Source organism: Temnothorax curvispinosus, unplaced genomic scaffold, assembly GCF_003070985.1.
Source record: "Temnothorax curvispinosus isolate PA1 unplaced genomic scaffold, ASM307098v1 QBEX01014909.1, whole genome shotgun sequence".
Classification (NCBI taxonomy): Eukaryota; Metazoa; Arthropoda; class Insecta; order Hymenoptera; family Formicidae; genus Temnothorax; species Temnothorax curvispinosus.
The window spans coordinates 25,098-41,775 of NW_020224689.1; the positions used below are offsets into that span (position 1 = coordinate 25,098).

The 16,678-nt window shown below is 42.9% G+C and overlaps 1 protein-coding gene across 1 annotated transcript; it reads left to right on the plus strand.

Annotated features, from left to right (window-relative positions):
* Positions 1-112: 112 nt before the first annotated feature.
* On the plus strand, positions 113-6,162 carry LOC112465133 (RNA polymerase II elongation factor Ell-like; the record flags this gene model as incomplete). Its single annotated transcript, XM_025032536.1, has 8 exons — positions 113-228; positions 1,209-1,325; positions 2,545-2,808; positions 3,018-3,088; positions 3,165-3,374; positions 3,472-4,336; positions 4,491-4,668; positions 4,757-6,162. Coding segments are annotated over 8 exons (2,076 nt in total), but the record flags the coding sequence as incomplete, so codon positions are not given.
* Positions 6,163-16,678: the final 10,516 nt, after the last annotated feature.

Here is a 16,678-nt window from a genome sequence, read left to right on the forward strand (position 1 = left end):
AGACATACGTACGGGTACACGGCACAGGCCGTCCGTTTCGTAATTTAATGCGATCTTATTAAGAGGAACGACGAGAGACGACTAACCGGCACGCTCTGCGTTCTGATTTCAGCATCTCAGCATTCCATCCATCGACGGAGTGTCCAGATTCACCTTCAGCATCTCCAGCAGCCAGGACATGGAGGGTTCCCAGGGTGGCCTCGAGTGTGCTCAACAGACCGGCCCTAAGTACGTATCGATTATTATTATGGTATAATGAGAGCTCGCGAGGTAATTTATGCATTTACGTTCGTACGTTCAGCGTATCGCCGTATATTATACGCAAGAATCGAAAACAGATAAAAAGCCGCGGGCTGAATCGCTTTACGCCCATTATTTGTCAATCATGTGGTCAAGTTCCTCGCTGTTATTATATTTTTAACGTTCGCAGAAGAAAGAGAGAGAGAGAGAGAGATTTTATGTATGTCACAGCGGCTATCAGATTCGCTATAACTGAGAAATAATGTCTCGGTGAATGGACTCGGTATACGCGATACGGTAATTTCCGAGTAATCTTCCGTCGTAAGCGCCGTAACGTAATCCGCAATCTAAATCGCGCGATGTAAAAAACACATTGGAGCATCCTTGAGCAGGTGGTTTTATCGCGGCAACTTGACACACTAAAGCGCTGTTTAGCGCGCTAGCAGGTGTCGACTACTGCCGACTACACTCTCGTCGCGAACGGTTATGCTTGCGTCAGCAGAAACCGATTCAGTAGCTTACTCTGGCGCTCACCGCATCCGGCGATACGATCCGGTGATTTGACGAATTGACGTTAAAAACGTAACAGCGCGGCGATGATAAATTGAACTTCGATTCGCTCGCCGACTCACTTCTGCTCGCTTTACTTTATTTGTCGAGCAACAATAGGCCCGGGATATTCCACGTGTAGTTCGCGGATAAATATGACATAATGTACCATAATGTGTATATCAATGAATACAATAACGATAATAATAATAAGATCAAAATTATATATCAAGCATTGCGTCTTAATTCTATATATCTATATATCTTTAGATCTCGTATTCTTGTTTATCTAGTTAATATCAGAACGAAGCTGCGAGTCAAATTGCTTAAAGAATTGCCTCTTAGCTCGATTCTTATTGTCGTCTCATTACCTTCTTTTTTTATCCTCTCTTATTACCTTCTTATTTCTCTTCTTGTAGAAGCCTCGAGAGCCTCGGCACTATACCGTACAAGATGCGGATACAGGCAAACGATGACGTTTACGAGACCACCAGGCACAGAATGGCGGTCGCCGAGGAGAATAACAAGAACAAATGGTAAGAATGCTCCCTTGAGGTGCGGGACATACGGCCGTCGGCGGCCGTTCGATCCTTCGGGCGAAAGGTCCTTTCTTTTTTTTTGGCAAAGGAACGCGAACCGCGTTCCTTCTCTTCATTTTCAGGACTTTACTTCCGAGACGCTCACGGTCGCCGCGGAACCGTAAATAATTCTCGCCTCGTGGCCCTACTCTTACAAACTTTCGCCCGTAGATACGGTCTTCTAACGGATGTTCGCGCGATTCACGAAGGAATTTATGAGGAAACCTCGTCGCGCGCGTACGCAGTTTACTCGTCGCCGCGATGTCGCGAGAATTCGAAGAAAATCGCGCGCCCGAGGATGTATGTACCTTTGGATAGCACGCGGATATGATTTGCGGTATTTGTAAATCGAACAAAAATATCCAGCGAATTTTCGAAAAATTCGGAGACACGCGAACGATACGTTCGCGTTACGGAGACGAATATTCGCGTCTGTTTAGCAGAATAAAAGATTAAAAAAAAATACTAATATTTGTCAGAAAACACAGACGACTGTTTCTCCAAATTTTCGCAAACAGGCGAATATTCGGAACTGTATACTTTGCAATTGTCAGCCGCAGTTCGAATCGTGAGATTTTGCGCTCTCGTCTGACGGATCCGCATCGTCGGCTAATTTGTTTAGTCGTCTTCGCTCGTCACGGCCAAGGCTAAGAGCGCCTCACAAGTGCGATTTCGTCACAAGTAAACCCTTTTCCGCCTCTCTTCACCGTTGCAATGCTTTATCGCGGCGCGCGCTTACGCGCGGTCAACGCCAATGAAAATTGCATAACCAGACAATCGATCGGACCCCTATGTCAGCGATGCTGCAAATTGCATTAATTGCACCGATATGTGGCGAGGCTTGTCGCGCAGAGACCGTTTTGTTTATAAATACACAACGGAAATCAGAGATTTTGTTTATGAATGTGTTATGTTTGCCGTATGACGAGATGAAATAGATTATGTTGCTATATTTCCTATAAATTAACGAATAAATGTATTAGAAATATATATAATGTTTCTTATATTTCGATTAATTTTAGATATCAAAAATAAAAATACGAATGTGCTCTTCATTTTTTTACATTTTATTAATTATTCTTTTTCAATTTTTTAAATATTGGTTAATTAGGTAATTAGGACATTAGAATCTTATGCATACATTTTTGTTTATCTCAATAGAATTTATGTCTTTCAGCACCAGGGTGATCAAGGCGAACGGTCCAGATATCGGACGCAAGGTGAAAGTGAAAGGAACCGGAAGGACAATACCTCCTCCGTCATCGTATGCAAGGCATCGGGAATCCACGACGAGCATTCCAACTTCCGGCAATAGTCAGCCCAAAGCTTCAACCAACAAGCCGATCGCTAATAGTAGTAGTAATAGTAATAGTAGTAACCATCTAGCGGCGGCTCGCAATCTGGAGAAAAAAATTTCCGACATTATGCGCAGGCCACTTAAGTAAGTGCATTGATATAAGAGCATAAGTCAAGTTCCGTTAAAAAAAAAAAAAATAGAGAAACGACCGAGAAACAATCTTCCGCGCTAGATCAACGACACAAAGGCTAAAAAAGTCTCAATGAAATACAAATAGAAAGGAAATTTATTAAAGGTTTTGATGTTTCTCGTCATAGATTTTTGATATATTTTGCATTTTTTCTATGCAATAGGGAAAGACTTATCCACGTCCTTGCTTTGAGGCCCTACAAGAAGCCCGAACTCTATGATCGCATCAACAAGGGTAAGATGAGATCTGAATGTTTTCTCAACTTGTCGGAATAGCCGATCATTGATATTAATACGTCAACGAATTTCAGAGGGCTTGAGGGACCGAGAGCGATCCGTCATGCCGATGATCCTGAAGCAAGTGGCTTACATGCGTGACAACACGTATCACTTGAACAGGCACATCTGGAACGACGTGCAGGAGGATTGGCCTTTCTATACCGAGCAGGAAAGGACAATGTTGAGGAGGCGGAAACCTCAGAACCTCACGCCACCTGGCTCGAGCGACGGTGGTTCCAGTGGTACGTGTACTACTCGCTATCAGCACTCCTATTTACATACATGAATACGAAACTTTATTTTAAATAACACATTTTTTGCATATGTTTACACTCTTAGGCAGCGGTCAATCACCCAATTCCATTCATGCGGGCTCACCGCCGGCCATCACGGCACCCCCGCCCAATTTGGTTAGTAATAAGAGACCAGGATATTACCAGGGTAGCGACGGATTAACGACGAAGAAACCGCGGATATCGCATTATAGGAGACCCGAACCTATCTCCTTTATCCCCGCCGGCGAAAGGGTGTCTGGCAGCGGCAGTTATAGTAATAACAGTGGTGTTAGTGCAACCGCCGGTGGCGACCGTATCGTTAATCGTATCACCAGCGTTAATAGTGGTTGTAGTAGCAGCAATAGTGGTGGTGGTGGTGGTAGTAATAGTAACAGCGGCGGTAGCAGTTTTGACGGTTGGGAATTGAGGCAACAATCGCAGCGTGAACGCGGCAACAGCAGCCGCGTTGATTACCGAGCCGAAAGGACAGCAAACAGTGATATTCTACGGGGTACTGGAAACATCTACAGCGATGTCGCCGTCGTTGCCGCCGTCACCGCGGTGCCAAGCGGTTCCAATCGATCATCGTACTTGACGCCGTTGTCGCCTAGTGATAGTGAAAGGGGCAACCACGGGCATGGACACGACGGTGGTGTTATAGCCAATGGAATTGCCGGGGGCAGCTTGATCGACGTGCACTCTGATAGGAGAGATAGGAGCGATAGGAGTCGAGGTGCGAGAGAAGAGAGAAACAGAGAGAGGGAATCCAGGAATAGGAGTAATGCAGCGAATGATGCGGCTATCTACGGTGAAACTTCTAACAGCGCTCCTACTTATGTCGATAACGCCAATGGTACTGCCACAATCTCGCTGCCGATTGATGAGTTTGAAAGGCTGGGAAGCACCGGACAATATCTCGACTACCGCACGTGAGTACACTTTAGCTGTGTTATTGATCACTAATTCGCGGTAATAGTTTCAAATAGCCAACGAAAAACTAGACATTCTTTCCATAAGTCGTTACGATTTAATTTAACATAACTTGTCGATTGATGCAATATTTATGTAAAATAATTTGTTCAGGGAATATACAACGATAAGCAGCCCGGAACAGAAAAGGCGTTACAAAGAGGAATTCTACAGCAATTACGACGAATATCGCAGGTTGCACTCCGAAGTACTTGTAGTCGCGAATCGCTTCAGGCATTTGTATCAATTATTGCAAAGTCAACAGAAATCGGGCAATGTGATCGAGAGCGAGGTATTATGCTGTTTCTTCTATCATAAACTATCGCATTTGTCAAACAAATGGACGAGGATGCTCATATGGTGTTTTTCTTTTATTTCAGGAAACCAGGGAACAGATATTTTGTGAGTACAAGAAAACTAAGCAGAATCGAGTGTATCAGCAGACGAAGGAACGGTTCGACTATCTGCACAATAAGCTGAGCCATATAAAACGACTGATCTTAGAATACGACAGTGAGCACGCCGCCGACAGGATATCGACTGCAAATACCATTGATAGTGGTATAATTAGCACCACTAACTCCATGAATAACGGCAGCAACAACACCGGGGGTATCAACAATCGGCATTACTGACATAAACTGAAAAAACCGCCTCTTATTCCTCTCCTCTTCTTCGGTACTGTCAACGTTGCCATAGAATCTGCATTTTCTCGGCAAGTTCTAAGGCTGATCTTTCACGGTCCACATGGTTCCTGTGTTCTATCGCCGAAAAATCAAGTGACTCTAAATGGCTCGAAGTTGCGCGATCTCGTGTACAATATTTATCATAAAGCATTTCGCAATGATAAATATACACCGTACGCGAAATACTCTTCCTGCGAATTCTCTTTACGTCTCCGCTGCAAGAGCCAACGATCGCAACGATTTCTACGACGGCGACGACCTCGCCGATTCTCATCATCACGGTAAGATTTGCGCGCCGACTTCGACCAATTCTAATACTTGCGTGGTGAAGGCTGACGACAATCGAGTTACATTCAAGAGATAGGCAAACAAGAGAAGAAATACCCGTGCCTGTGCGAAAATCCATAGAGAAATGGAGATAAGGGCATTCTGACGATCAGCGAAATATAAAATTGTGCGGGGACATACCGAGATTTTAAAGCTGGTCCCGTGACGACTGAGGAAGATATTGTAAAAAATCGAATAGAGAAGGCGCAACGGGAAAAAAGTAGTTAAACTCTGTAATAAGTTACTTACCGTGCGCACGTCCACAAGTGTCGTCCACTTTAAGAAGTACGTAAATAAAAGAAAAGAAACAAAAAAAAATGATATGATTGTGAGAAGAGGGTCCAAGAGATAATAAGGCTTACCGCGTGCCACGTCCGGGTTTCTTTTTGTCCGCCGGAAGGAGGAAAGAAAACTGGCTCGCAAGACACATATAACATATACATGCGTACATTTTATCCATGAGCTGGCACGAATCCTCTCGCGCGCGATTCGTGCGTTGCTCGTCGCAACTTGAGAAAGGACTTGGAAAAAAAAAATAACGGGTTACCTTCCTATATGTGAGAGAGAGACCGTGGTACTTCGTGATTTTAAGATTCTTTGTTACTTCTTCGTTCTTTTTTTCCTTCGCTCATACGTTCTATATGATAGCGTATTGATTATCTAATAGGTATGATCGGTTGACAAGAAAAAACCGAGACACGATAAGCAGCCTTAAGGGAAAAGAAAAAAGAAGCAAAAGAAATTGTTCAACCGCGCAAAATAACAACTCAAGCAGATGAAAGTGTATCATATATTATTTAAAGTCACGTAAACTAGTGAAATCCATTTTAAAAGCCAAATCATCTTGATCCCATAGCGAATTTGATCTTAAAAAGACGTGGCATATACGCTATGCTAGTTTTTTTTATGATTTTTAAATTTTAATTGTTGAGAAATAAAGGAAGAAGCGTTCGGCGCAGTGCGATAACAGTTTTTCTGTAAAAAAAAAGGAAAATTTTTAAAAAGACTAATATACGAAACATAGTTTTTATAATAATTGTCAATCATTAATAATTACTAAACGACAATATCATATGTTGTGTACAGTTTCATAATAATCCATGTAAAGAATATCTTTGTTTAATTATTATAATTAACAATTATATTGTAATTTTTGCTATTAATATTATTTGTAATTATTATTATTGCTATTGTTGTTATTATATTATTATTCAAACGGATAAAAAACATGCAGATATCTGCATACATTGAGTACATTGCGATAGGATTTCCAGTCGATCTTTTCGATTGAATTTGCACGGAAATCCACGGTGCCAAATTTTTTAATACTTTATTTGACTAATCTATCGTACTCAAAATATCATTGGAAATTATCCACTCGAATATGTGCAAATAGATTACATATCCAATATAGTGTCAAACGAATTTCTTATATTTCACAAATGTATGTATTGCAACAAACGTAATTTCCATAATTTTTGTAACACGAGTTTAGCATTCTTAAATTGACCATTTTATTGTTTCATTCGCATTTCTACGAAAGTTAGCGTAATTCCAAAGCGCCTGACAGTTTTTTAACGATTGACTAAACATTCTATGCGTTTTAATACGCGTTAAACGATTAACTCCGGTACGCGACGTTACTTCCTCCGGGGACGGTCCTAGTCTTTTTATTGCTCATTAACACATTTTTCACGACGGCGAATTATTTGCCCGAAGCCATTCGTCGAGCCGTGGGTATAAAGGAAAGAGGGCACGTTTGTCAGGTGCGTAAAATGCTTACGAGAGGTTTTAGATATAAAAACGGTCTGCCGAATATGTTGATAACGAATTATGTATTACGTGTGTTTGAGAAATTTTATCATTACCGCGTTCGCGATCTTTTTTCCTCCTATTACGTTGTTCCTGAGCACATTCATAGAATTATCGCGATGTTATTAAATTTAAACGACTTACGATTAGCAATAGAACAAATTAGAATGTCGTTTAACAAGTTACGTTTCTTTCTCTCTTTCTCTCTCTCTCTCTCTTTTTGATACATATATACAGTTCAATGAACACGCAATAGTTGTATTATTACTCAATGCTGTTGAGTTTACAGATCCGGGACAACTGCTTGAATATTGAACGATTCCGGGTTGTTTATCGATTTCTCTTTGTTTTATAACGTCTAGTTATTTATAATTGATTAATATATAGTATATATATAAACATATATATATATACACACACACACATACATATAATGAAAATGTTAAAAAATTCATTGTTATTGAATGAACTTTTTATTACAAAACAGCGATATTATAGAATTTCTCTTGTAGTTGTGCAATACGACACATTGCGAAAGTCATTGTAGATATAAATAATCTCACGTAATGTTACAACGCGCATTGCACCATGCGAACTCTTTTTAAGAACGCGTAATATACGAGGTCAGATGTATTAGGATAGGATATCTCGGTTAGAGTCTTTATGCGAAATGTCGGGAAATACTGTATACGAAGAAAAGAAGGGACTTTGCCCTAATTGAACGTATGACACAGCGTTGAACAATAACATTACGTCAAGCCGCATTAATAAAACAACGTATTTCCTCATCTAAATATTGCACGAGTATTAATATGCGTGTGCAGGTAATTGACCGCAAATTCGAATATAATCGGAGTTTTTGTCGATCTTTAAAGATGAAGGAACCGGTTGAATCATATTCATAATTATAGATATAAATTTTTGTTTTTCTACTCGAGAGTTCCTTTGCATTTAAAAAAACAAAAGAAGATGGAAAAGAAATAAATATTAATATCAACGTTTTTATTTATACTCGCTATTTCGACGACTTTTATCAACTCGGCGTTAATACTTTGCACTGATAACGCTATGTCGTACAAAAAGTTCGATACTGGTGCATAAAATGTTTCGATAAAGACTCGCGGCCGAGAATCGGACGTTTTTTTTTTTTCAGTAGTTACCACGTTATACCAGTCAGTGCCCTTTGTAAATTGTATCACTTGTAAATAACTTTCGCTACGATTACGTTGTAAATCGATAGGCGGTGTTCTCCGTTAGCTATGAGTTATTACTTGAGCTTCAACAAGCACGTTCGATTAAAACGCTCTCGTCCTCCGTCGACCGACAAATCGATCGTCTAAACCCGGCCGGAATGAAAAAATGTAAACAGTGCCAAAGAAACTGAAACCGAAACGATGTTCAAATAATAGAAAATACGGTAATATTACCGATCGAATCGCGATACGTGTAACTCGCGCGACTTAACTTAAACCACACGCGTAAACAGGCCGGTTTCTCTCGGGCTCGTCGCCACCCTTGAACTCAAAACGACCCAAGCGTCGACCCACGTTAGTTGCGCTCTTGCGAAAGTAAGTGCTCTTAATGCCGTGCTTAGCGTTTAACGTTTTCGCACCTTAATTATCGTCACTCCGTTGTCGTTTCGCGAGGAAAGATAATCGTTAGTGGAGATCGCTGTTCTCCAAATGAAGAAAAAGGCGTTATTACTTTCTCTCTCTCTTTCTCTTTCTCGATCGTTTGACAGAACGAGCAAGATCGCGCGATACACTTATAGGTTCGCCGGATGTACGAACACACGTCGGTTTTATACGGAAATAATAATCTCGCACAAATATACTCGTTCCGCGAAAGAGAATCAAAACTTATGCTAGAAAATAGTCCCGTTAATCACGGGGAGGGGGGATAAGGGGAGATTGTTCGATTCTATTGAAGGAGAGATTCTCCTCGAGTCGGCGATCACGGCGGACAGACGTTGTTCCTCTTCTGTAACTTACAATTAGATTGGAGTCCCACTTCCCAGCTAGCAGAAGCTCTTCTAAAAGACGTCTGAAAAATTATGTCGTCTTTCAGACGTCTTTGTGATGTTTTTGAGATGTCTTTTAGAATTTTCTACTAGCTGGGCTCGTTCGTTAAGATGCGACATCCACGGTGTTTGTTCAACGTCCAGATAGCCGGATTAGTTGGTGGTCGCGAGTCGCGACGCATCGAGCGAAAGATCAGTGCCCTTATTTCTAAACGCGTGTCATCGTACACGCTCGATACTGCCTCCGGAATCACCCTAGACGTCATCGAGTCGTGCTCCGTCCGTGTTCGGATGAGCGACGCTTCGCAGACGCGATCGTGTCCATGCTCAAAAGGTCCAAACGACGCTCGAACTCCCGTCTCCATCGCATTCTGTCTCACGCTTCTTTCTCGACTGTCTCTCTCGATGACTTGTTGAATGAAAACGTAATAAAAGCTCTACACGAAAACCAAGTGCCAATATTAGCGAAGCGTGAATTACTGTATATAACACGCACACATAAGTGTACACACACCCACATACATACACATTTGTAGCATAATCTCACGTGCATTATCTCTCAATGGTATGTGCAAAGCTGATAGGGAAATATATATATGCAGGTTTCGACCTCGAGAACTCGCGGTTTTCTTCTCGATAAAGCGGCAATGAAATTACCGAGATTAACCGTGATTGGACTCGAGTCGCGGATAAGTGTAATAAGTGCCGGAATTAAGGGAATCCTCGCGGAGATTAAAAGTTAGGATGGACATCCTCGAGTTTTGTCTCTCCCTCTCTCGCTTCGTCTATTTTTTCCCCCATCACAGTCAGGGAATCAACCATCTAATCTCTCGAAATCCTCGAGCAGGCAATCTCGCACGTTCGCAGAACTTTCCCGGGGGGGCGACGTGAACTCGGGATTGTCGGGAAGGTGTCTTTTCTCGTTAATGATCGAGTTTCCACTTAATTGAATTCCTCGGCGAGTCGCTATCATCATTTTTTTCGCGATTTCTCCGACTGCATTCCTTCGCAGGTGTTTCGGGTTATTCTCCCCGCGTTTCCGAGTTAACGGGAAGACACGCACTCCCAGAAAAAGGCCTCAAAACACTCGATCTCGCCGAAATGATTACTTGACAAACCCCCAGTTTTCGCGAGTCACTTATGATCCTAACATTCCGTACGGAATGTTACGACGAGAGAGGCAAAATTCATCTATTCGGCAACAATCGTTCGTAGCAGCATATCTCGGAATCATTGGCCCGCGAGTGCGATTCGGTCGCTGATGGAAGACCTCAATCGCGACATATCATTTTACGAGTATTTATTCTTCTTTTACGGGAGGCATATCACTTAATTTTCTCGATCCGCCGTTGATCCCTTGCAGACTGTCCTCGCGCAGGTATCCAAGTAGAGCAGAAAAGTCAAAATGATGTCAATTACACGTCACATTGGTCAAATTTACATCATTTTGACTTTCTGTTCTCCCTGGGTATCGTCGACTGGAATGTCTCCGATGTAAGAGAGAATCGAGTTAAGAAACCGGAGACTCGCTTTCCGCATTTCGACGATAAGGGAAGGTCTGTCACTCGGCCACCCGGTCTTTTCCAGTTCGAGAAAATCGTCGAGGAAACCATGTGGCAGCTACTACAGGTCTTTCATCGCAATATCGCCCTCGGTACAGGGACTCGAGTCTATCTTCCCAGTCTTGAAATCGTCGCGCGACGTTTCTTCCTCCTCTTCTTGTCGAGGGGACGAAGATTCCGGTCAATAATGTCGCACGATCGCGCTACAACCTCCATCCTGTTCGCGTTCCACCGTAAATTTCAACGGTTGTTAGCGGTTTTCGCGAAAGCTAATTCGCAGCTGTAAAGGGGCGCACGAACAACGAAACTCACTCTTCGTCGCTGCTAAATATTTACCGTTTTCGCAGAAACCCGCCGCTTTCACGACGGTAAGCACTCCTGTTTCCCCTTCCTGTTTTTCCTCGCGCCGCGCTCGACAGAGTCACCGCGTAACGGAATGAGAATTCCGTTCGTCACGTAGCGATATGCTTTTTGACTGTGATGTGTTGCTAGGAAACTTCGTAATAATATAATTCGCCCGTGCACCGAGATGATGCGCGCGACGACACGCGTTAAGTTTTTTCTCTTGAAGAAAAGAAGACGTTAACCCTCTGTCTACGGCCCCGTTGGTGCCTCACATCTGTCGCTTTGTAAAAACCTATAGACTTTGTCAGTAAAATTGTGAATTGAAATTATTAATTTATATATTTATAGATATAAATATAATCATAAATTTCTATTTATAAATTATATTTATATTTATATTAATAATTTTTATTCATTCCACAATATCCCAGTCTTTTATGGATTCTTTAGAGATTTGACAAAAAAATTAATTATATGAAATTCCTGTGACATATACATATATACATATATGTATAAAAATATAAACATTTATATATTTATATGTATATTTATATATATAATTATGAAAAAATGCTTGTGTAAAGTATCGGAAAAGTCACTGGATTATATAATTTCGTTCAATTATGTGAGAGAAGATTTCTACAGATTTAATAGACAGAGCATCCGTAGACAGAGGGTTGACGCGACATTAAGTATGAAGAAATCGCGAGGGCCCGAGGCAGAAGTGAGGCCCGTAGGGATTTGCGTGTTGACTGAAAAGGCGCCTTAGAGATTAAAGCGAATCGCGAAGGAGAGAACGAAGAAGAACGAAGAGACGAGCGAGCAAGCACAGATCGTTCGACATCTCAACGATATATACAATGTTCGATCGATTCGTAACTCGCATTTTTACCCCCGTCGTAAATTTATATCAAAATAAGAAATAGTCCACGGCACGCGCTAGAGATCGATCTCGTTGAGCTTTCAAAGCCCATATACTCGCCCGAGGTAAACTTGTGTCCTCCGACTGAATATAAAAATTCTTCCTGACTTAATCGTCAAAATTTTTTAGACTGATTTTTAGTCTTGAAAAGAATTAAGAAGACGTATTCGTCGGAAAAAAAGAAAATGGTTCTTTCCAAGAAAGGAGCCAATTCGGTGAACGCGATGCGATCTCGACGCGGAAGATCGGCGGAAGCGAGCCGCGCTCTTCCGCGTCATCGATCGCCGCCGAATGATGGAAGAAGACGAGATCGATCGCCGCGTGCCGAGTCGAGGAGCGAAGGGATATTTTGTAAGTGCTTAAAAAAAAATATATTAGAAACGGAAGGAAACTTAAGTTGCGTTCCGGATGACTGACAATTGTGACTTAAGGACCGCGAGAAGATAGTCTTATGTTTTCAGTACCGATCACACGCGAGTGCAAAAGCGGATTGAACGATGAGAGCAAAAAAAAAATAGTGGACTTATATACGTGTGTATGTATATATATATGTACACGTACGTATACGTGCATATAAATATGAGAATGCGAGAGTGTGAGAGAGAAAGAAACAGAGCGATAGAGATGATGATGATTATTACGATGACGACCGGGCGACTCGATATTTGCATGTATAGGTATATATACAATGTACACCCCGTGACTTTTATTGACGACGACTGCATTGCTCCCCCTGACAAAGGCTCGTATATTCATTACATAGTTGTATTTGCAATTATTACCTATACATATATATAAATATTATATATATATATTATATTCACTAATTAAAGTATACAAAGCGAAAATGCGAATAAAGAGGAACTTTATTGTTAGCAAGGAAAAAGATTTGCAGACCCGCTTTCGGGGTTCCCGCCCGCGTGGAACGCGCCGTACCCCCGTCCGTGTGTCCCCCCGGGAAAATCGCGCGGATCGGGGAACCGCAGATTTTCCTCGTTGACTCTCCGATGACACTTGGAGCTCTCGTCGACGAAAATTTGCTCGCGTTATCCGTCGTATTCCGCGTCGTATATATATATACCACGTTACGACCCCCCGGGCGAGATTAGGTTTTAAACTAAGACTTAGGCTGTGGCCATCCCGTATACTCCATTCCGCGCAACGGCAATCTAATTATTTAATTAGCCCTTTTAATTATACATTAGATGTAATTTATGGAGGGTAAATCGGAGAGTTCACATCCAGTCGCGTCTATTTTCTCCGTCTCCCTCTTCCTCGCGCCTTCCCTTCCGCGACGTTTATCACCGTCGGCCTTCTCGATCGTGTCTTCGATTTTTGTGCAATCGCCGCGCTCGCGAAACGACTTCCGGGCGCGACTTTCCTAAGGACTGTTCAGGATGTTCCTGTCTTCTTCACGTTCGATTGTAACGATCCTAGGAGTTCAGATCGAAATCCAGCCTTGCTTCCCAGATGTATTCCTTTCGTTTCCGTCCTAAAAGTAGCTCTCTCTCTCTCTCTCTCTCTCTCTCTCTCTCTCTCTCTCTCTCTCTCTCTCTCTCTCTCTCTCTCTCTCTCTCTTTGCATGTGCAACAAAAACCGTGCAGCTACGAGTTCTACTCGAGTGGGATTTTGATAGTTTCTACCTTATTTTTAGCGTATCGTGAAAACCCGTGGCTGATATCGATTTTTCCTCAAATCATCCTACACGTTATCTTTCTCGCATCGTCAATTTTTTACTGTCTTATCTCAAACGAAAGCAATTCGGAAAAAAGACGTCAACGTCGATGTCGGTGGAAAGTAAAATGTTTAAATTGATGGGGAAGGGGGATCTCGGCATATATATTTATTCCGTCGTTTTTGTCGCCACGTGAGAGGTGCCTGGTTCTCCCGTGCTCCATTTTCTCGACCTCAAAATCCACCTTTGAATCCGAACTCAACACCTCGATATCTCTGCCATAAACTCCCCCCAAATATATCCGCCTAGGTGCACCGCGAACTTACGAGCTCTCTGGCCAGTTTCGGGGCCAATCTCGCGCATTGTTCAAACTTTTCGGTGTCCTCCCTCGCGCATCGACACGATCCATTTCGTGGTTTCGCCGGAATAACGTATACCTTCGTCGCGTTCCACGCGGGCCCCCCTTAAATTGTCCCCGAACCCGGGCCGTGCTCGTGCTTCTGTTTATTCGAGAATCGTGCATTGAGAAAAAAGCGCGGGGAAAAAAGCCACGCGACAAAAAAAATGAAGAATGAGTGACGATAACAGTGACAAGACGGAAAGGCAAGACAAAGGGTGGGTGAGGGAGGAAGAGAAAAAAAGCGAGTCGACACGATAATACGACGATAATTCGCGTTGATGAAATCGACGACGACAAACTGCGATGCGTTGAGTGCGTAAAGAAGCGATCTTGTCTTCGTGATGCGTGCGTGTCAGCAGATGGATCCGTCCGTCTGTCTGCCTGTGGGTTTGCGGCGATTTATACGCGGCGAATGTACCGGATAACACGTGGTCTCGCGCGCGAGGAGAAGACGTGTACATATGTTGGGACTGCGGCTCTCGAGCGCGGAGAATCGGCGAGTTTTCCCGTCTCCGGCGTTTCTCTCTGTTTTTCTTTTTTTTTCTTTGTTACGCTAATTTAATTTGTACATAATTTCCTTTTTTAACGATCTAAACCTTCGTCGTTGTTAATCTTCCAGTTTGCGTTGAATTCGATTGGGTGTCGCGCGAGAGTGAGAGAGAACAAAGTGGCCCGAGTGTGGCTTCTACGCGTTGTTGTTGTTGTGTGCGTGTGTGCGTCGCCTTTTTGTTATCCGCGCGGGGGAAACCATTGTTTGTAACGTAGATCGAAGGCGGGTCTGTTAAAACGGGGCGAGATTCGCCACGGGGGAAACGTGGCCTCCGGCCTCCGCCGGCGAGCCTCGATCGACTCGTACGCGCGCGGCGAATTAATTCGATTTTGTATTAACGAGTCAATCGACTCGAGTCGAATTCCCGCTAATTGTGAGTACCGACCACGCGGTTGTACGATCGGGGAGCACTCAGCGAGCTCACCCACGAGCGAGTCGAGAACGACGCCGAGGCCGCATCCGGTCCGATTTCCGTCCCGCCGCGTACGCGCGACGCGAATCCGCGGCCGAGGCTCTCGCGCCTTCTCTCGCGGGAGGATAAAATTTTCTGATGTTCTCGAACAATTAGCGACATAATTCCTCTCGCGAGAAGAAGCGCGAGGGCCTCGTCGTCCGCGCTCTCCGCGAGTAAGTCCCAACAACAATCTCTCTCTGTCCATTTCTCGCGGGAGTCGCGTCGGCGAAGTACGCGATATACAGGGTGTCCGAGACGAAAGAGAATGCTGGAGAAAATATATTGGACTTGAGAAACTATATTGGCCGTTCGACAAACGAATTTTTTTCGTTATTAATATTAATATCGTCGTTCGGGAACAGCGACGCGTTGAGCTTCCGCCAAAAAGACGTCCCGGATTCTCGTCGTCTGTCGCGTAAAATTCGAAGGACAGTTCCAGGACACCCTGTAACAAGCGAACGATTTTAGGCATCGAAGGAACACCCTGGCGCGTCGACTCGCTCGCGACAAAGCTCGTCCGCGGTGCGAACGTGGCGTATCTCGTGGCGAAGAGATCCGAGAGAGATGTTCCTCTCTCCGCGGATTTGTGACTTCCTGAGAAAGCGAGGCGTGATCGTGAGAAACGCGAGAGGCGGGTCGCGAATGCCGATTCTCCGATTCCGAGAGGGAACACTCCGAAAAACGCAAAGATCGCGGAAAATTAATAAGAAAAAGAAATAATAACTATATTTATTCGAACGACTTGCCAAGTTTTGTTGCATATAGCGTACGCGAGGTAAATTTAGACGGCAGTAAAAAAAATCATACAAAAAAAAAGATGGTAATAAGACGGTTAAAGGATACGAATGATCTGGCGGGATTTAACGGACATAAGTTGCATAGCTATTGTGAGCAGTTTTCACGAAATATTGATGTATATATCTTAAGTTTGTATTATAACTCTCCCCACACTTAATTTGTATGAAATGAAGAATTTCGAACATTAAAATCATGAACGAAAGAATCGCCTCTGCTTTCCCCGCCTTCGGCCTGAATGTTCTCCTCTTTCCATTCCGTTCCCGCTATTTTGATAAAACTTTCCACTGTTCCAATAAAAGTGGTAAAATTACTTCGACCCAACTTCGATCAACTTGATCGACGACTAATGCTATCGGCAGAATTTACTCGTTAAACTTCAAACTGTCTTATTCATAGTCCTTAATCTAATCGTTCTTTCCGCGCGTGTCAAAACAAAATAATTCTATCCATGTTAGCAAAACGTGCAGATATTTGCTCGATAAGTTTAATCGGAGTTCGGTCGAAACCGTCACGTAGACATGAAAATGGAAATCTAGCATATGTTCGCGTTTACATTAAAAAAAAAGATATACGTAACAGCACGATCAGAGATACAATTTGCGCGTAAATAAAGAGCGTAATAAGGACATGGGTTACGGATAATTTCGATTGACTTAATCGGCGATTAACTTATCGAGTAATATTTGCCTTATTTTGTTAACATTATAGAGTTATTAATTATATTCCTGTAATTTAACGCACAGACAGATTC